Source organism: Ruditapes philippinarum, unplaced genomic scaffold (genome assembly GCF_026571515.1).
Source record: "Ruditapes philippinarum isolate M1 unplaced genomic scaffold, ASM2657151v2 ctg372_1_1_1_1, whole genome shotgun sequence".
NCBI classification, from domain to species: Eukaryota; Metazoa; Mollusca; class Bivalvia; order Venerida; family Veneridae; genus Ruditapes; species Ruditapes philippinarum.
Window position 1 is genome coordinate 1 of NW_026858913.1, and position 22866 is coordinate 22866.

Below are 22866 nucleotides of genomic sequence, written 5' to 3' on the forward strand. Positions count from 1 at the left end.
TCCAGGGGGTGTTTCAAAACACTTGTCCAGGGGGTATTTTTTTAGGAAAGTACTTTCCATAGCTTGTCCAAGGGGTACATGTCCAGGGGGGGTGTTTCGAAACACTTGTCCAGGGGGTATTTGTTTAAGGAAAAGTGGCTTCCATAGGTTGTCCAAGGGGTACATGTCCAGGGGAGTGTTTCAAAACACTTGTCCAGGGGGGTATTTTTTAGGAAAAGTGCCTTCCATAGGTTGTCCAAGGGGTTCATGTCCAGGGGGGTGTTTTGAAACACTTGTCCAGGGGGGTATTTTTTAGGAAAAGTGCCTTCCATAGGTTGTCCAAGGGGTTCATGTCCAGGGGGGTGTTTCAAAACACTTGTCCAGGGGGGTATTTTTACAGGAAAAGTGCCTTCCATAGCTTGTCCAAGGGGTAAATGTCCAGGGGGGGTGTTTCGAAACACTTGTCCAGGGGGGTATTTTTAGGAAAAGTGCCTTCCATAGGTTGTCCAAGGGGTACATGTCCAGGGGGCGTGATTCGAAACACTTGTCCAGGGGGTATTGTTTGAGGAAAAGTGCCTTCCATAGGTTGTCCAAGGGGTTCATGTCCAGGGGGGGTGTTTCTAAAACTTGTCCAGGGGGTATTCTTACAGGAAAAGTGCCTTCCATAGGTTGTCCAAGGGGTACATGTCCAGGGGGGGTGTTTCGAAACACTTGTCCAGGGGGGTATTTTTTTAGGAAAAGTGCCTTCCATAGGTTGTCCAAGGGGTTCATGTCCAGGGGGGTGTTTCGAAACACTTGTCCAGGGGGGTATTTTTACAGGAAAAGTGCCTTCCATAGGTTGTCCAAGGGGTACATGTCCAGGGGGGTGTTTCGAAACACTTGTCCAGGGGGGTATTTTTTAGGAAAAGTGCCTTCCATAGGTTGTCCAAGGGGTTCATGTCCAGGGGGGTGTTTCGAAACACTTGTCCAGGGGGTATTTTTACAGGAAAAGTGCCTTCCATAGGTTGTCCAAGGGGTACATGTCCAGGGGGGTGTTTCGAAACACTTGTCCAGGGGGGTATTTTTTAGGAAAAGTGCCTTCCATAGGTTGTCAAAGGGGTTCATGTCCAGGGGGGTGTTTCAAAACACTTGTCCAGGGGGGTATTTTTACAGGAAAAGTGCCTTCCATAGGTTGTCCAAGGGGTACATGTCCAGGGGGGTGTTTCGAAACACTTGTCCAGGGGGGTATTTTTTAGGAAAAGTGCCTTCCATAGGTTGTCCAAGGGGTTCATGTCCAGGGGGGTGTTTCGAAACACTTGTCCAGTGGGGTATTTTTACAGGAAAAGTGCCTTCCATAGGTTGTCCAAGGGGAATCCATCCAGGGGCATGTTGGAAAATTGTTGTCAATAGGGTGTATTTTCCGTGGCATGAGGGGTCAATGATAAGTGTGTCCAGGGGGGGTATTTTGGGGTGAAAGTGCCTTCCATAGGGGGGGTGCGGATATTTTCTGGAATAGCCCAATTCATTTCTGACTTAGGCTGTTAGGATAAACCATCAAACACATATTTTGTGAACATTCAAATAATATAAGCCGTACCCCTTTGGTCTGCATATGGACTGAACTTTGCCTATCTTAAATTTGGATGAAATATGGTTATTAAACCAGAAAATATTGTCAATTTTACCTGAATTCATTCTCCATCAAAATGTAAACAAATATTTTTGTTGTCTCCCTTGGATGCGGAACGCGGTAGATGTCGTAATATAACTACACCAAAAACTCACAACAAAAAATGGGAAAGTTGAATTCAGTTTAAATATATAGCTTTATGTCTTTATTCTCGTAATAGTGTTATGCATGAAATTTAAGGTTTGATTTTCAAACCCAACTTGTACGACAATCATAAAACTTTGAAGTTGGCGCCATTTTTGACTACACAAAAAAAATTGGGGAAAATGCCAGAGAATAAAAGCAACTATGATCCAGCAAGTTTGCCGGACTTGTTACCAATATATTACAAAAAATTATTTCCATATGGGCCATATTTTCGTTGGCTGAATTATGGAGGAGGTGAAGTATAAAACAAAATTATTTTCTAACAAAAGTATTTTTGCCTCTTGGCGGTTTTGAAGTACTAAATTATCCTTGTTTCCACTTACTGATATAATGATATTCATGTAAACATTCCCTTGAGAGTACTATAACAGCAAATGTGACTAGTCATTCAGAAAATGGACAATTTAAAGACAGTGGACTAATGAACTGGCAATTCGGATAAAAACACTTTGTTTATTTTCTATTCTACACTTTTTATTTGAAGGTGTCATTTGATATTTCAACAGGTATTTCTCAAACAGAACATCTCAATGAAGATTCTTAAGCCAAAAAGTGCTATTGCAGGGCCTTTTTACCTTCTATAACAGGGGCCGGTATAGGGCTGCTTCCCCAAAGAAAATTTCTTTAAAATCATGCAGTTTTCCCCAAAAATTGAATTTACATCAAGTTTTTTCTTCCCCTTTTGCAAATATACCTTGTATTTTTTCCCCAAAATTAAGGGCTGGGCTGCTTCCCCAAACTGAAAAAAAGCCCTGTATTGTTCCATTACTGGAATTGTGGGTTTTTGGCACATTTGTCAAGATTGTTGATAATGCAGGGCTCAAGCTAGGTTCAAAATTTAGGGAGAAGTCACTTCTCCCTCCAGCTGATTTAGGGAGAAGTGGGGAGACTTAAGGGAGAAGTGAGGAGATTCATTTATTGATGTTTGTTGTATGTTATCGCAATTATGTTGACTCACTGTTCATATCTTATTAAATGAATTGGATTTGTGTTACAAAAGAATATTCAATTTTAATTTAAAACAGGGACATAGATAGCTATTATTATAACTATTATTATCTGTCTCTGTTTAAAAGTAGTTTGAAACAAGTAATAATTAAGAATGAGTATCATGTAATGCAACCATTGCATTAAATGAAGATAAAAAAAGCCATAGTTGATTCCTATCATGGATCATATCATGGGTGGATTAATAGTTATTCCCTTCTGATTTACTATTAAAAAGATTGCGCCGGACATTATATTCATATTCACTTATGTTGTAAAGAAAATAAAAGTAGATAACGAAAGAAACGATCTTTAATTTCACTTTATTTGTAATAAATACAGTGTAATACGCCGTTAATCTTATCAAATTTAACTCGTCGACAAAAAAGGTTATCATAACTTTCATTTATAATTACCGTTACAGTTATATGTCGAGCGGTTCCGCTTAATTCTGACAATCATTCGATAGTGAAAATTTAATTGACGTTTGATCCGTCATCCTAAATAATTGTTACAGGTAGTTGTATGTTAGCGATTTAATGATTGGTTAAATAATGTCGCCTCGATTAAAACGTGAATTACGATTGGTTTCTCGCACGTATCGGTAATCTCGCCGTGGGCGGAGTCTAATTGTTCCTCGAGCGTCTGTTAATTAGACTTTTATGACATGTTGGTAAACAAACGGATTAAAGACATTTCGCGTTGATTGAGATGCATGACAGTCCCTTTTTCCGGCGGCGAGGGTAAACAAAGCAAACACTAACCACATGTTATTCACAGTTATTGTTGGTAATTTACAATAATGGATCAATAAAATCGGGCGACTTCATCTTCGCTTTCATGTAGGATGTCGGCGAAGTCAGACGGAATTCGGCGACTATTTCGCCCGAATCGCCCACTAGCTCGAGTCAAATTATCATCAAAAAAGCTCCTTTTGATCATCAGGAACTAAATTATTATCCAGCATCCATTTACTATACATATTATTCATAATCATTTTTTTTTATTTATTTAACAATTCAATGTTTTATAATATATTAAATATGAATATTCATAATCATATTCATATATAATGTTAATAAGGCAAACCCTAAAAGTGAGTTCTTTGAGAGAAATTACAGTTCAAAATACGCTTCACTAAATACTATGACCATCAACACATCGGCAGCAGCCCCATTTTTTACCACACATTTTATGATTACAAAATACTTTGAACTGTATTCTTACACTCAACAGTTAACCACACACTATTTTGGTTCTATATTCGGCCATTCCATGATAAATATGATATCTAAATTGAATCAACCTGACAGCTAACATCACAAAAAATCCAATTTCGGTATAATTTATAATTCCATTCGGGCTAGCTCTTCGAGCTCACTAATATATAGAAGGTATATAACTTGCCATAGCATATTTCCTGATACTGTCAACATTTTGCTCTAAATTTTTTTTAGATAGGACAGATTTTCATACATTTACTTGCAAAAATAGCGCAATAGGTACATATCTTTCAGTAACCATTTAAAGATATTTAGCTATCTATCATCTTTTACAATAAATGAGATGTCAAACTTGAAAAATTATATTAAAAGGTTGACATGTTTTATGCCAAGGAACTTTTCAAATCCACCTTGAGTAAACATACATTTACCTGCTTGCCATCAGTGATTTTCCTGCTTAAATAACAGACTCCGATAAAAGGCCTCTTCCCAATTGAAATTTTCTGTAAAATTATGCCATTTCCCAAAAATCTGAGCTTAAACCTGTTTTTTTACTTCCTAAATTAGCAATTTTAAAGATAATTTTTCCCGAAACCAAGTGGCTAAGGCCTCTTCCCAATTAAATGAGAAAAATCACTGGCCATTCACAAGGAAGTATTCTGAGCAGGTAAAAACATTGAATTATTTACTGATCTTCCCTTTTCAATATCCACATAGTATTTTGTTGAATTTATGGCTTGCTCTCTGAATTGTATTCATGTTTACTTTCTTTTATTCTTTTACAGTACCAAAGAGCTATTTCAGTCAGAGAGAGTTCTCATTCACATTAAAGGATGACATATATATACGATATCTGTCTTTCTCCACTGAAAAAGAGCTGTCGGAAGAAATTCAAAAAAGATGTCCGTACAAGATTGACATAGGAGCAGTGTTCTCCCATAGGGTTTGTACATATAGTTTACTTATCTATTATAATAATCTTTTATGTCAGGTTTCGATATGCAAATTTTGGCGACTTGATAAATTTAATACAAGTTTTCATCAGATTCAGAGATCCTTTATGTACTGGATTGAAAACCATGAAGATATATCATATATATTGCATGCAGGGTTATTATTTTTATTAATAGATTTGTGATCCATCTCATCGGTTGAAATACTGTTAAATTGGTTGTTTTTCAGCCTGTATTTAAAAATATTCCCCCTTGACCCTCGACAAAATCTGTTGTTTAAGTAAGTAGATCTGTTGCCTCAGAAAAAAATGAAAACACTGTGCATGAATTTTAAAGTATAAAAGCTGTTGAGCTTTATCAGTTTTAACTTTAAAGATGGCTTAAACCAGCATAAATACCAGAAAACATTTATATATATTGACATTATTATGAAGTAACAACGCTGAATAAAATGTTTGATTTTAATGCTTCAGAAATATAAAGACAGAAATCGCCCACTTAAATGCCAACAAATTTGTTACTTTATAGAGGAGTAGTTATATAGCATGTCTTTCCTTATAAAATGTCATCTTTTTTGGCTAAGCAAAACAGCCTATATTTTAAAGTAAACTGCAGTGTCTTTTCTAGGATTCAAAAAAAAAAAGGGGGGGGGGGTTATTGAAAACTGAGAATTTATTACTTTTCTCTTTCTCTATGTAAAATTCCCCCTTCCCCCCTTGAATAGACACTGAAACTGTATAAGGAAAAAAATCATCTGCTGAAGTGTGTTCCGAGTTGAAAGATTGCTTAGTTAAACTGCTCATTATTATTACAGCCTAAAGAGCACAAGACCGTGAAGGCAGCAGCATTCCAAGCATTAGAGAAGGAACTTGTGTTTGATATAGATATGACTGATTATGACGACGTCAGAAGTTGCTGCAGGTAAAATCTGATGGGAGCGTGATTCAATTATACAATTTTATACTGTATAATTATGTCTCAAAATGTTGGCACAGTTTGTGAAATGTAACTGGACATACATGATACTTTTATAGATGTGTTTGCTTCATTGGCCTTCTTCTTTGTTGATTTTCCAGACACTTCAAAAAGATAGGGAAAGCTATTGTACACAAATAGGAATTGGAGTCATACTATGGTTAAGTTTTTGTGTGCTTGTTGGTATCTCACAAACTACTGAAGGACATGGGTTGAAACTTCACTCACTTATTTGAGGGCATAATGGGAGGTCACAGTCCAAGGCCCTTAATTCTAAAATGGATTTTGACCAAAAAATAGCCCTTATAAGATCAAAGAAGTTGCTATACTTACAATCCTGGCTATTGTTTTACTATCAAATGCTGAGAATAATAGAGCATGGTATCCAACCAAGAACTCTTGTTTTAGATGTGATTTATTTAGCTCAGCTTTCACAAAGTTACATGGTGAGCTTTTATGATCGCTTTTCGTCCAGCGTCTGTCCATTTACATTTCCTCAAAAACCACTAAGCCAATTTCATCCAAACTTCACAGGAATGTTCCTTTGGTGGTCACCTATAAAAATTGTTCAAAGAATTAAATTCCATACAGAACTCTGGTTGCCATGGCAACCTGAAGAAAATCTTTAAATCTCTTCTTTAAAAAAAACCCAAGTTTGTTCAAATAAAAGCGCTAGGGTCAAAATTGGCCCTATCCCGGGGGATCATTGATTTTTCTTATATGTATATATTAAAACCTTAAAAAATCTGTTTTTTTACATGTATGAATTGTATTACAGTGGAGCTGATATATGTGACAGGTGCTGGCCATTGATGCAGATTGCTATTAAGATCATAGACAGAGCACTTAGAGGTATTTGTTGCCATAGTTTCTTACTGTATCATACTGTATCTTATCTACTTGTAAAGATAGTATATGTCTTTAAGAAGGATCTTACAATATTGAATAAAATAGAATTTTAGAAAGATATTGGGTTACAAATCTTGACTTACCATTGTATATGTGTTAAGTCATTTGTTACCCCAGGGGACCTATGTCAGGGCTTTTTTCTGCTATATAACAATGGCCCATCTCCGGCCCTTCTAAATTCTGGGTATCTTCACAAAGATGAGGAAAAACTACATAGTAATCAAGTGTGCATCTTTAAGGTTACTGATTTCCTGTTTGAAAGTCATACAGGAAATGGAAAGTATTTAACTAAAAACCTCTCGACCCCTTGTGGCTGAATAGTTTCCTTTAATGGTCAAGGCATAAGGGAATTGCAGCCACTGATTATCTCTGCATGATTGTAAAAGGCGACTTAATGGGATCAAAAACTGGAGCCTATGTATCGGGTGAGGTGGTTTTGACCACTGGTGTTGGCATGAAGTTTGTAACACCTGAGGTTAGCCAAAATCATTCCTGTTTAGGTGCCATGTCACCTTTAATGTGTTGTAGCCCTGTAAAACCAAACAGCAGAATGATCTCTTTCACTTTCGGATTAAAAAAAAAACAACACACACACCATTTGGGTAAAAATACCCTGTATGCTAGTCAGTTGTTCCGCCACCCCAAGGGAATATCTGGGACTTTGTCATTTAGATAATTACAACTTGAGTAAAAGCCCTGCCATACGGGGACAATCCAATGGCAAGAAGCTGTTCCATATGTTAGCACCAGAAAAGCACCTCATTGGAAACAGACAGAATATTGTGACTTCATATCTCTCTTCCCCCCCCCCCCCCCCCCCCCTCCTTTTTTTTCTTTCCCCCAATCATTTAGTGTGATGAAATCTTCAAAGGGATACATGTATTTGTATTCTATTATGTTATTTTTTCCGATGATTTTATTTTATAGATGATTTTGGTTTTGAACACCTTCTGTGGGTGTATTCTGGTAGAAGAGGAGTGCATTGCTGGGTATGTGATGAAACAGCTAGGAAACTTTCACAGAATGGAAGAACGGCTATTGCAGAATATCTCAGTGTAGTCAAAGTAAGAAGAATTTTTTTCAAAATATAGCTATCATATCTGCATAACACTGATTGAAGTTTCATGTGAAACTTCATATACAACATGACATCTCATTAAGGATGTTTTCGGGAGTTTTCATATAGACATATAGGCAAAATTTAACTGTTCAGTAGAATTTCTTTAAACTTGGCATGTTGTTGAATCTAAGGCACTCTACTCTTACTCAACTTTTGACTGAATTTTAGCCTTTTATCAACTTAGAAAATTATTGAGTGATCCACTTGAAACTTAATACATGTATTAGCGATTAAAATTGGAGGTCACTGTTCAAGGCCCGTAACCTTTGGCATGGATTTTGAATTGAATATGACTCTTTGTGACTTAAAAATTCTTTGATAAATATCTAAAATCATGCATGTATTTATGTAATGTGTTTTTAGCTCAATTGTTGGAAGAATAGGGAGAGCTATATACACACCCATGCATTGCCGTCACACTTTGGACAAATTTGCTTGTAAAACTATAATGGGAATGGGTTGAAATTTCTTACACTAGTGACTTATTTGAGAGACCTTGTTAGCTTGACTATTTGAAGAGTAGGAAAAACCCGGGTGTCGGCATGGCCATCACACTTTGGTTACGTATTTGCTTGCACATTGGTATCTCCAAAATCTTCACACACTTATTTGAGAGCATAATCAAAGTTCGCTGCCCAAGCCCCATAACTTTAATATGAATTTTGACTAAACTATTGGCCTATTTAACTTAAAAAAATGCTACATTTTTCATGCTCTATGCTCTAGTTTTACTATCAAGCAGTGAGTACAGCCGAGCACACTGTCCTACTGACGGCTCTTGATTTTTTATGGATGAGCACTTTTAGTCATAGTAATATGGTTTGTATTTTCAGGGTGGAGAAAGTCAAACAAAGAAAGTTGTTTTAGAGGATAGGCCACATCCTTCTATCAGGTATGTTTCTCAGTATTTTTGCAAAAGGGGATAAAAAAAAACCGTTCTGTTAATTGAATTTTTTCTAGGTGAAAACTGATTTTAAAAGAATTTTCCTGAGGGGAAGAAGCCCTTAAAGCAGCATATGTTAAGATTCTTGTTTGTCATGAAAATTTATTTGTATTTAAAAATAAATTATCAAAAAGAAGTCAAAATATGTAAAAAAAACAAAAAACCTTTACTTTGTGAGTCACACAGTAGAAAAATGGCTATAAATACTGCAAAATCAGTCATTAATGACTACAAAACTTTGTTGAATCTGTTTACTTTTCTTAAAATCTTAGAACATGTCTCTCAAGTTTGATTTTCTTGAAATATTTTTGCTCATTTGGAGGCATGCAGCTTTAAGAGGTCCCTGTGATAAGTTGGGGGAAAAAAAAGTATTAGATTGATATTACAAATATTTTCCCCATCAATATTCCAGGGCTTCAGTGGAGATTGTGAGTGACAGATTCAAAGATTATGCTGTCAAGAAACAAGACTTCCTTGGTGACGAAGAACAGATTAAAAAAGTTCTTCAGTTAATTCCTGATGAAGATATCCTTTTTTGCTTAGATGTTGTTTATTTTTCCCGTATAAACTGCAAGTTTTCATAATGGCTGGAACAATATCAGACCCATTATGTATGTTTTCCCCTCATAAAGATTTTGTTTGTAAGCTCACCAAAGCCGAAGGCTCAGGGTGAGCTATTAGTATCAAAGGGGGATGCTCCGGCGTCCGTCGTCCTGCGTCAACAATTGTCTTCTTCTCTGAAACTACTAAGCAGATTTACTTCAAATTTGGTCTGTAGCATCCTTGTGACAGTCACACTTGAATTTGCTCATGTCATTCCAATTGGCCCCTTTTAGGGGTCAGCAGAGCTAAAAATAGAAAAACCTTTAAACATCTTCTAGAGAACTAATTGATGGATGATCACCAAACTTTGTCTGTAGCATTCTTGGGTAGTATTGTCAGGGTCCAGTGGGGCCGGCACTAAGAAATAACTTCAAATATGGTTCGAATCCTAGTCCATGCAAGGCGTCTTAAGCAATCAAGCTTAAGGAGCCAGACCCCAATACCCTAAATAACCTAAATATGATAAATGAGAGACATGAGGGATGAAGTAAAAGCCATATCATGTTAAGTTTCAACAATATAATTGAAAAATATCTTCAAAAAAAATGTGTACATATAAATTTCATAAATCGTTTATATCTGTGTCTGTAATCTGTGACTTCTTATAAACATCAGCTTCATATACGTTGGTCAAGATCTAGGTCATCATTATACTGGATAAAATATATATAAGCACATAGATAAGCATAACTCATCTAAACTGCGCAGACATGAGAGTGTGATGAGTAAAATACTCATATATCACTGCTCGAACATAAGCACATGCAAAAGAGAGTGAGATGAGATATATAAACTCATATACCACTGCTCTTACACTAAAAGCCATGCAGAGACATACACAGTGAGAGTGAGATAAGTGAGACACTTATATACCACTGCTCACACATTAAAAGCAACTTTAAGCAGGAACACAAGCATAAACTCTTCTTGATTTAAGTATCAAATATAACATTCTTCAAGTAGACTTATAAATTACAGGAAGGACTGAGACATGAGCATAACTCATGAATGATTTCCATTCCAAAAACCCTAATATATACTTAGATGAAAAATATATCTCTTCTAATACAGCTTATGAAGTTTTATCAAAGTTTCAGCATGAACATCAACTGAACTGTCAAACTGTAAAAGATTTCTTGACTAAAATGGCTTCTTGTCCAACTCGTTCCTTTCTGCATGTACATTCTTCTCTCTATCTTCATAAAAAAAAAAAATATAACACGTGCAACATGTAAACAATAACAAACGTCATCCACGCCCTGGATTCTGATTGGTCAGCCGCATCACACACAAAAATAGTTCCTAATTGAGATCAAAACTTCTAAGAAAATATGAAGGTCATCGGCCATCTTTAGCGTCCGTCAGCATCTTCTTCTATAACAAAAAAATAAAAATGAACAAGAAACAACTTAACTGAACCATGGAACTTCCAACTGGTGAATCCAAACATCGAACGCCATCCTTACTTTCACTTTCGTCTGTATCCGGTTACACAGGCAGTCACGAAACAACAAAAATAAGTCTGAAATTTCTAATACAAATAGCGTGGTTTAACCTAAACGATTTTTTAGCGTGCAAGAGGTCGATCAAGGGCGCGCTCGAGCTTATATATCATACGATGCTGGAATTGCAGGAAAGCTCTGCAGGAATCGTTGGAAACTGGAAGGTCGCTGTTCCGCCATTCCTCGATAAAATTTTAATGAGCCAAATCTAAATTAAACTTGCATGTACATTACTCAAAGACCATGTCGCTGTTTCTGAAATAAATCTTCCTACATATATATAGCAAAAATAACACTAGACAATGTATGAAATAATATTTATAGCCTGCATGATAAGTTTTACCGATTCCCGGAAGGGGTATTTAATTAACGGAATGTCGTAAACTCCAACATTTTCAACCAAGACACCCGCAAATCTTACGAAGAGCGATGAATATTAATTACACAGATAAAACAGAATTTCTAAGTGTTGACAGTGTACAATTACACCACAGGTATCTTCAATGATCGGTAATTGATTGAATTAAACCTGTACTTTAATGTAGAACCAAGTAATTATGATATAATTTCTGTGACTGACAGCTTGCATGCCATATTTTCGGATAGGGCTGGATTCGGACTGTATAAGATAGTTGATCAAAATTTATCATTTCTCGTCTTTGTGATGACATCATGGGCCCCACAGTATTTTATCAAGTTTGCTCATATTAATTTGATTGGCCCCTTTTAGGGGTCTCTAGGGCTAAAAATAGAAAAACCTTTAAACATCTTCTTCTAGAGAACTAATGGATGGATGATCTCCAAACTTTGTCTCTAGCATTCTTAGGTAATGTTTAATCAAGTTTGCTCATATTAATTTGATTGACCCCTTTTAGGGGCAACTAAAGCTAAGAGTAGAAATACTGTTAAATGTCTATTACTAGAGAACTAATCAATGGATGATCACCAAACTTTGTCTGTAGCATTCTTGGGTAGTCTTTTATCAAGTTTACTAATATTATTTTGATTGGCCCTTTAAGGGGTCTCTAGGGCTAAAAATAGAAAAACCTTTAAACATCTTTTTCTATAGAACTAATTGATGGATGATCACCAAACTTTGTAGGTAGCATTCTCGGGTAGTGTTTTATCAAGTTTGCTCATATTAATTTGATTGGCCCCTTTTAGGGGCCGCAAAAGCTGAAAATAGAAATACCTTTAAATGTCTATTTCTAGAGAACTAATTGATGGATGATCACCAAACTTTGTCTGTAGCATTCTTGGATAGTCTTTTATCAAGTTTGCATATATTATTTTGATTGGCCCCTTTTAGGGGCCGCAAAAGCTAATAATAGAAATACCTTTAAATGTTTATTTCTACAGAACTAATTGATGGAAGATCACCAAACTTTGTCTGTAGCATTCTTGGGTAGTGTTTTATCAAGTTTGCTCATATAAATTTGATTAGCCCCTTTTAGTGGTTTCTATAGCTAAAAATAGAAATACTGTTAAATGTCCATTTCTAGAGAACTAATTGATGGATGATCACCAAACTTTGTCTGTAGCATTCTTGGGTAGTCTTTTATCAAGTTTGCTCATATGAATTTGATTGGCCCCTTTTAGGGGCCGCTTAAGCTAAAAATAGAAATACCTTTAAATGTCTATTTCTACAGAACTAATGGATGGATGATCACCAAACTTTGTCTGAAGCATTGTTGGGTAGTCTTTTATCAAGTTTGCTCATATTATTTTGATTGGCCCCTTTTAGGGGCCGCTAAAATTAAAAATAGATATACATTTAAACGTCTATTGCTACAGAACTAATTGATGGATGATCACCAAACTTTGTCTGTAGCATTATTGGGTAGTCTTTTATTAAGTTTGCTCATATTAATTTGATTAGCCCCTTTTAGGGGCCGCTAAAATTAAAAATAGAAATACGTTTAAACATCTTCTCCTACAGAACTAATTAATGGATGATCACCAAACTTTGTCTGTAGCATTTTTGGGTAATCTTTTATCAAGTTTGCTCATATTAATTTGATTGGCCCCTTTTAGGGGCCGCTAATGCTAAAAATAGAAAAACATCTTCTTCAGAACCAATTGATGGATGATCACCAAACTTTGTCTGTAGCATTCTCTGGTACTCTTTTATCAAGTTTGCTTATATTAATTTGATTAGCCCCTTTTAGGGGCCACTTAAGCTAAAAATAGAAAAAACCTTCGAACATCATTTCCTACTGAAATAATTGATAGATGATCACCAAACTTTGTAGCATTCTTAGGTAGTCTTTTATCAAGTTTGCTCATATTAATTTGATTAGCCCTGTTTAAGCTAAAGCTTAAATGCCCCAGGTCATGGCATTTCTTCAAATTATTGTTTAAACATATTCTATGCTCAAATTTAATATTAGAATATATTGACATTCCAACACTGAAAAGCAATTGTTTCTGGTAAGCGACTCAGGGCCATCATGGCCCTCTTGTTTTTAGTTTATACTAAATTTGTTTTAGTTTGATCCTGTAGGAAGCAATAAGCTTATAGATGAGTCTGTAAAAATTTAGACAGGACCTTAACTTACTAATAAACTACAACTAAACTTTACATTATTTTTTTCCTCAATTCCTCACAAGTTTCAAAAATAACATAGAAAAAAACATGGAGAAGTTGAAAGAAAAAAACATTTCAACATCTACTTACAGATGGGTATTAATACAAGATTGCTGTAATGAAATCAGGCAAAAGGTGAGTAATCATTGAGTTAATATTTTACATAAAGTGACAGTTATCCTTCATGTGAGAAAGCTATCCAGCTAGCTGAGTGAATGATGTTGGTTCTACTCTTGGTCCCCAAAATAATGCAAAGAGGGCATGTGATCTCTTCCTCTAGGCAGAGTTATGGCCCTTGATTAGTATAGCTGAAAAGTCATTATTTGACCTAGACTCTGTTGGTGTGACATAAAACACAATCAAAAACAAAAGAAAAAAGATTTTTTTCTCATTTATGAAAAATTACCAGTGAGTACAGTATCTGTCCTCAATTTTATTTCCTTCAGAACGAGTATAAGAAGTCTCACAATGTTGTTGATGAGATTATGCTGCAGTACTGTTACCCGAGGCTTGATGTGAATGTCAGCAAAGGAGTCAACCATTTACTTAAAAGTCCATTCTGTATACACCCTAAAACAGGTAACAAAAAATAAACACACTTTTTGTTGTCATTGAGTTTTGTTACATTGTATACATGTTAAAACAGGTAACAGAAATAAAGGCATTTTGAGGTGGTTTTGACCCTGGTGTTGGTTCCTGAGGTTAGCCAAAATCATATTTCCTGTTTCAGCACAATATGACCTTATCTGTGTTGGTGTGCTGTTAAAACAGGCTGTCCAGCGTCCCTAATATTTCTAAAAAATCCTAATTTTTTTTCAGTTTGGCTAAAATTCCTAAAAAAAATGAATAATTCAAAGGAAATTCCTAAAAAAGCCCTATTTTTTAGCTCACCTGTCACAAAGTGACAGGGTGAGCTTTTGTGATCGCTTTTCGTCCGACGCGTCCGTCCGTCGTCCGTAAATTTTTACTTTAAATGACATCTCCTCATGAACCGCTAAGCCAATTTCATCCAAACTTCACAGGAATGTTCCTTTGGTGGTCACCTTTAAAAATTGTTCAAAGAATTTAATTCCATGCAGAACTCTGGTTGCCATGGCAACCAATAGAAAAAACTTAAAATATCTTCTTTTAAAAAACCCAAAGAGGTAGAGCTTAGATATTTGGCATGAAACATCTTCTAGTGAGTGTCTATCAAGTTTGTTCAAATAAAAGCCCTGGGGTCAAAATTGGCCAGGCCCCTGGGGTCATTGTATTTCTCTATATGCATATAGTAAAAACTTAAAAAAATCTTCTTTTAAAGAACCCAAAGAGCTAGACCTAAGATATTTGGCATGAAACATCTTCTAATGGGTGTCTACCAAGTTTGTTCAAATAAAAGCCCTGGGGTCAAAATTGGCCCGGCCCCAGGGGGTCATTGATTTTCCCTATATGAATAAAGTAAACTTATAAAATCTTCTTTTAAAGAACCAAAAGAGCTAGAGCTAAGATATTTAGCATGAAACATCTTCTAATGAGTGTCTATCAAGTTTGTTCAAATAAAAGCCCTGGGGTCAAAATTTGCCCCGCCCCAGGGGGTCATTGATTTTCCCGATATGCATATAGTAAAAAGTTATAAAATCTTCTTTTAAAGAAACCAAAGAGCTAGAGCTAAGATATTTAGCATGAAACATGTTCTAATGGGTGTCTACCAAATTTGTTCAAATAAGAGCCCTGGGGTCAAAATTGGCCCTGCCCCGGGGGTCATTGATTTTATTTATGTGTATAGCAAAAACTTAAAAATCTTCTTTGAAAAAAAACAACAAATAGCTAGAGTTTAGATATCAAGCATAAAACATCTTCTAGTGAGTGTCTTCAAGGTTTGTTAAAAAAAAAAAACCTGGGGGCAAAACTGGCCCTGCCCTAGGGGTGTCATTGCTTTGAACTATAGTATATGTGTATAGTTAAAACTTAAAAAATTATATTTTAAAAAACTCAACGAGCAAGACCTTAGATGTTTAGCATGAAACATCTTGTAATGGGTGTCTACCAAGTTTGTTCAAATAAAGCCCTGGGGTTTAAACTGGCCCCACTCTGGGGGCCTATATACAGGTTAGCGACTTCAGGGCCATCATGGCCCTCTTGTTCACTTAAATTCCTATTTTTTTTATCTTTTGTGATATAAACATATCGCAAAACAACCATGTTTCAATCACACCCTAAATTCGAACACAGTCAGTGGAGCTGATGTCATGTCTGACTAAATTGCATAAAGTCACATGTATTTACTCAACTCCTGCAGAAATGCCATACTTGATTAATTACCAAATGTTATCAGAGAAATAATAAGAAACTGTTTGTTTTAAATGGAATGGTTAAAAATGTACCAACCTTAAAATGAATAAATGTTGATAATAAATGCATTTATAGCTAAAATAAATCTAAAGCATAATTTCCCCTTCCATTTATTATTGGCTAATCAAAGCTAAACTAATTGAACATTGGTTGTTCCGGGATACTTATTACTTTGAAAATGTTTTCATTCTAGTTATGTTTTAATGTAGTTTTTCAGCTCTTTTCAAAGGCAGTTGACCAGTGAATCCATTTCTTCACTGGTGACTGTGGAACACTGGTAACACCTTTGCTATAACCGAACAAGAGCATTATTTTTGAGTTACTTTTGTGTCAAATATGCAAAGTTGAGCCCATATCATGGTCTTTTGAGGCCATAATTTAGTTATGAAATTCCAAATTTTAGCCCTAAAATTTCATTTATTTACCCTAAAATTCCTAATTTTAGAAATTAGCCCTAATTTTTTGTCAGGAGGTGCTGGACAGCCTGGTTAAAACCAAACAAAAGAAATAAATGCTTTTTGTTGTTTTAAATGAGTTCTTTTACATTGACAGTGGTTTTGAATGATGATACATAATATCAGTATTTTTAGTCTCAGGGGGCTTCTATGTAAAGGTTGTTGACTGTTGATTTTAAACCACTTCCCCCTCACTGTTGTAGGTTTTTAACCAGGTTTTCCGAAGGAAAAAACTGGTTATTAGATTGAGGTATGTCGGCGGGCGGACGGGCAGGCGGGCGTTAACAATTTCTTCTGTGCGCAACTCCTCCTACATTTCTCAACGGATTTTGACCAAACTTTCACAGAAGCTTTGTCATCAAGTGCCCTGGCGCATATTGTCGGGGTTTTGCCATTGGATAATATTTGACCTATTATGGCCCTTTGTTGTTTTTTCTTATATAGAATATATAGTGAACAATTTCTTCTGTGCGCAACTCCTCCATCATTTCTCAACGGATTTTGACCAAACTTTCACAGAAGCTTTGTCATCAAATGCCCTGGCACATATTGTCGGGGTTTTGCCATTGGATAATATTTGACCTAATTATGGCCCTTTGTTGTTTTTTCTTATATAGAATATATAGTGAACAATTTCTTCTGTGCGCAACTCCTATATTTTTCTACGGATTTTGACCAAACATTTACAGAAGCTTTGTCATCAAGTGCCCTGGCACATATTGTCCGGGTTTTGCCATTGGATAATATTTGACCTAATTATGGCCCTTTGTTTTTTTTCCTTATATAGAATATATAGTGAACAATTTCTTCTGTGCGCAACTCCTCCATCAAGTGCCATGGCACTTATTGTCCGGGTTTTGCCATTGGATAATATTTGACCTAATTATGGCCCTTTTGTTTTTTTTCCTTTTATAGAATATATAGTGAACAATTTCTTCTGTGCGCAACTCCTCCTACATTTCTCAACGGATTTTGACCAAACTTTCACAGAAGCTTTTTTATCAAGTGCCCTGGCACATATTGTCGGGGTTTTGTGATTGGATAATATTTGATGTAATTATGGCCCTTTGTTTTTTTCCTTATACAGAATATATAGTTAACAAATTCTTCTGTGCTGAACTAGTCCTACATTTCTCAACAGATTTTGTTCAAACTTTCACAGAAGCTTTGTTATCAAGTGCCCTGGTGCATATTGTCAGGGTTTTGTGATTGGATAATATTTGACCTAATTATGCCCCTTTGTTTTTTTTCCTTATACAGAATTATCAATATATAGTGAACAAATTCTTCTGTGCTGAACTTGTCCTACATTTCTCAACAGATTTTGTTCAAACTTTCACAGAAGCTTTGTCATCATGTGCCCTGGCGCATATTGTAGAGGTTTTGTGATTGGATAATTTTTGACCTTATTATGGCCCTTTGTTTTTTTTCCTAATACAGAATACATTTTTTCCTTATACAGAATATACAGTGAACACTTCTTCTGTGGCAATTCCTCCTACATTATTCATGTTTTACATTGCACATAGTTACATTGTTTATTGCTTGCATTTGTATTACAAATACAACATATTTATCTACAATGGAGATAATTGAAAACCTGGTTTCGTGGCATTGCCATGTTTCTTGTTATCTTGTTAGATAATTTCATGTTAGGAAGCTTTCCAGTTAGCTTATGACACATCTGTAGTTCTACTTAGGTACCTGTTCGTGTCTGATATAATGCACCGAGGCATAAGTGTTGATGATGAAAAAAAAGGGTATGTCTTGTTATATTCTAATTAAACTGGTATTTATGCTACTAAAGGGAATTACACTTCAAACTCTGAGTAGATGATCATTGTCATCAGAAGATTGCACAAGACCCGTTAATAACTTTATTAAATGGCGTTTATATTTCAATAATTATCTGCCCTTTGAACTTAGAATATCATATGTGAATTGATAATTTTTTTCATAAAATATCATCTTTAATACTTGAAATAATAAATAAGTGATTAACTTGTTTATTTCATTGACAGGGAGAGTTTGTGTACCGATTGACCCAGAGAATATAGATGAATTTGATCCATTCGCTGTTCCAACCATAAGGTAATGTTGCATGTCATTCTCATACTGTGTCAGTTATGGAAATATAACATTTTTAGCATGAGAGAGCTATTGTATTCATGGTCACATATAAATGTTTTGTATGCAAAACGGTATCACCAAAGCTACCAAGGGAATGAACTGACATTTAAACACTTTTTTGAGAACATAATAAGGATTTTGCCAGAATTATGGCTCTTTTTGAACTTAGAAAATTCTACATTTTCCAGGCTCTTTTCTTACTATCAAGCACTGAGATTAGTCATGCAGGTTGTCCTTCAGACAGCTCTTGTTTTATTTACAACATTAATGGAATGGCGGCCAGTCTTTTTCAGGGTTGGGAGAGGGGTGGTTGTATCATTACATGTAATACATTTCTAACAAATAAAGGCAAAATTATTTATAATCTTATTATTTGATGACTTATTTCTGGTAAAATGTTCTGGTATTATTCTACGCTGACCAAAAAAAAATTTGGGTATATCGGGAAAAAAATGGAACCATAAAAATTTGTCTTATTTACAAGTTTCAGATTGGAATATATAGGAAAAATCCTGTGACTTTCTTTTTACCTTGACAAATTGATAGCATCCGATTATCAAAGTTCAGCTTTGTAACCTAGAATTTCTAGCAGACGATCATTAATTCCCCATGTAATGATCTTGTTTCAGTACTATAGTAGATGAATTGAACACCTCAGATGGCAGTGCTGAAGAAGGGAAAAGAGGAAAAGGTTTGTATATTTCTTTTCATTGCCCAATAAACTTACTTCGGAATGTAGAATATTGTGGGTTTTTCCCAGGCAAACAAAAAGTTACAGTTTCAAAAATTAGGCGCATCTTTTGTGACTGGTAGTGCACCTCAACAGCAAAAGTCTGTTTGTACCAGGGGATTAGCTTAGGGAAAAAAAATTGGCCGAGTTCCAGATTACATTAAATTCCAAGGTTTAGTGTGCATGTTCTGTACATATTGTCATGGTTGATTATATTGTCTTGAAACTTCATACATATTATTGGGATCATAACATTAAAACCTTTTTGTTATTAAGTAACTAAGATTAAATCTTGTGAATAATCAAGTATGTTGAGATCAAATCTTGTGAATAATCAAGTATGCTGAGATTAAATCTTGTGAATAATCAAGTATGCTGAGGTTAAATCTTGTGAATAATCAAGTATGCTGGCAATTTTGCAGTTTTTGTGTTGTTAAAGAAAGTGTATTCAGGCATAATATAAAAAATAACAGTCTGAACGGAAATATTATTTTTGTTTGAAATGAAATTATAATTTTGAGTTTTTTGTTCTTCCATGCAAGACAGATAGAAAGAATCCCCTAGAAATGTACTTTGTAAACATGAAACATTCAACACATATATTTCTGAAAACTCCTGTACAAAAAATGAACTTTTGTATTTAAAGCCCCTTTAAGGCTTTTTCTGGAAAAAAAAGGTTTGAAAAATAAGAATTCTAGAATAAGGGGTGAAAATTAGAATTCTAGAATATGATTGGGATAAAAAAATCTTTTATTTTTGGCTGTTAGACTAAATGTTCAAGGTTGTTGACTTGAATTGAGCTGACATCTTTATCAGTGTTTGTTTTCTGAAAAAGTTGTTCGCCAGTGAAAATGCTGCAGAAAGGCCTTTTAAGTGTGTTAATGAGAAAATGTTTGTGATCGTGTATATTTGCTTTCAGATTACAGACAAACATCTTTAAAGACGTGTATCGAAGTGTTTGATAAGTTTTTAGCACGTTTAGATAAGTCCTGGAAAGGAAAACTGATTGAACAGAGTGGTAACACAATATTTTGTTTGTTGCTTTTTAGCTCACCTGTCACAAAGTGTCATGGTGAGCTTTTGTGATCGCTTTTCGTCCGTCGTCAGTCCGTCTGTAAACTTTTACTTTAAACGACATTTCCTCATAAACCGCTAAGCCAATTTCATCCAAACTTCACAAGAATGTTCCTTTGATAGTCAACTTTAAAAAATGTTCAAAATTTTAGTTCCATGCACAATTCTGGTTGCCATGGCAACTGAAAGAAAAACTTAAAAAATCTTTTAGAAAACCGAAAGAGCTAGAGCTTAAATATTTGGCACAAAACATCGTCTAGTCTCAATGGGGCGTCCGTGGCCGAGTGGTTAAGGTCGTTGGCTTCAAACCACTTGCCCCTCACGGCTGTGGGTTCGAATCCCGACAGGGACTTTGGATTCTTTCATGTGAGGAAGCTATCTAGCCTGAAAAAAATGCACGGAGGGGCACCTGAGGTCTTCCTCCACCAGTAAAGCTGGAACATCGCCAAATGACTTATACTGTGTCGGTTTGACGTAAAACCCAAGTAAAAAAAGGTCAGTGTCTACCAAGTTTGTTGAAATAAAAGCCCTGGGGTCAAAATTGGCCCGCCCAAGGGGGTCATTGTTTTTCCCATTATGTAAATAATTATGCTTATAAAATAATTTTGAAACATCAAAGAATATGTACAATATGTACTGCAAATATTTGTTCACATATGTAATGGAAGAAAAGATATCGAATTAACATCCATATATTATTGTTGATCAAAAATCGATAGATTTAAAGATTTATATGATTTTGACTGATCAAATAAATCTAGAAATTATGAAAAATTGCCCAAAATACATACCAAAGCAGGTATCCTTCAAAAGGATATATGATGTGTACGTACAGTATTGGTGTGTTGTACCACCAACTAACCCCTCTTCTAATTTTAATAAATAAGTTTTATACAATTGTATATTTGTAGTAACATTGTCATGAATTTTTTAAAAAAAAGCAGTATAAATCCACATCTTTGTTTTATTCTTTTTCAGATATGAAAATGGAATTCTAGAAAAAAGATTTAGATAACTCTAGAAAAAAGGATATAAAAACAGAATTCTAGAGCAAGAGGTGAAAATTGAAAAATCTAGAACATGATTGGGGAAAAAAACAAAAGAAAAAAAAACACGAGATCAAGGAAAGAATTTTAGAATGATTTAAAAATAGAATTCTTGATAAAGATATGAAGCTTAACATCTAGAATACAAGAATGTGGGGGAAAAAAAGAATTCTAGAGCAGCCTCGTAAAATAGAATTTTAGAATTATATGATAAAACTGGAAAGCTAAAAAGGGTAAAATGAAAGGTTTTCAAAAACAAAATGTGAAAGTGAAATTTCTTGAGTAAAGTATAAAACTGGTTATCTAGAAAGGATATAGTAGAGGAATTCTAGAAAAAAAAGGAAAAGCAAGTTGCACAAAATGTAAACAGACAGGTTTTTTGTATGAATTTTCATTGACAGTGAATTGGAAGTAATAAAATGGGCACCATTGAACACAATCATTGACATTGTTTGGAGACTATACAACAGAATATAATGTAAATTTGGATCTTTGACCATAAACAATGACTTTATTAGGTGATAAAGAATGATCATATTTTTACTTTGTTCATAACTTTGTTTCACTCAAACATTTTTAATACTATATTTAGAATAAACTATTTATCAGATATTATGTTTATTCTTTGATGCAATAACTTCCAGAGTGTTAGGTCGAAAGTTTAAATTGTCTGCTATATTGAATCAAAGATGTAATACACAACGGGGACCAGCTCTTGGCTTTCAGCAACAAATATAAAAGCCCATTATTTAAGGTACACATTTAAGTCTTGTGAAATTAACAAAAAAAAGAGCCCTCAACAGATATGCCCAAAAATAATTATTGTTCCAAGTAGATTTTTCGTAAGTTAGTGGTGGCATCGTATATACAACTTTTTATATAAAAAATTTTTTTCCCCTCTGCCTGACATTCATCATACTATAACCTGGGGTTGCACCTGTACAACCTGGCAAAAAATTGGGTGATGTATCTGGCCAAGTGGTTTAGGTCCCTGTCTTCAAAACACTTGTCTGTCACCGCTGTGGGTTCAAATTGCATCAGTCTTTTTATCCCCCGCCGAAAAATTTCGGCGGAGGATATAGAAATAGTCTCCGTCCGTCCGACCTTCCCTCCGTCCGTCCTTCCGACATTTTTGTCCGGAGCATATCTCTAAAAGTATTTGAGTTATCAACTTGAAACTTCATAGGTGGATAGACCTCATTGAGGAGGAGTGCAGTGCACAAGAATGATAACTCTACCTTGCATGATTTTTGAGTTATTGCCCTTTGTTATTTTTCAAAATTGATTTTTGTCCAGAGCATAACTCCAAAAGCCTATGAGATATTAACATGAAACTTCATAGGTGCATAGATCTCACTCAGGAGGTGTGCAGTGCACAAGAATGATAACTCTACCTTTCATAATTTTTGAGTTATTGCCCTTTGTTATTTTTCATACCTAATTTTTCACCTGAGTGGAGCATAACTCAAAAAGTGTTTGAGATATCAACATGAAATGTCATAG

General features: G+C 35.1%; 1 protein-coding gene across 1 annotated transcript; it reads left to right on the forward strand.

Annotated features, from left to right (window-relative positions):
• The first annotated feature begins 1839 nt into the window (after window positions 1–1839).
• On the forward strand, window positions 1840–21973 carry LOC132754659 (DNA primase small subunit-like). The gene is made up of 13 exons (XM_060745313.1): window positions 1840–2029; window positions 4791–4948; window positions 5773–5879; window positions 6712–6785; window positions 7770–7906; window positions 8796–8854; window positions 9318–9430; window positions 13620–13732; window positions 14044–14176; window positions 18405–18474; window positions 19143–19204; window positions 20163–20261; window positions 21296–21973. Exons 1-13 carry the CDS (start codon window positions 1915–1917, stop codon window positions 21313–21315), a joined length of 1260 nt encoding a protein of 419 aa, XP_060601296.1. The 5' UTR covers window positions 1840–1914; the 3' UTR covers window positions 21316–21973.
• Window positions 21974–22866: the final 893 nt, after the last annotated feature.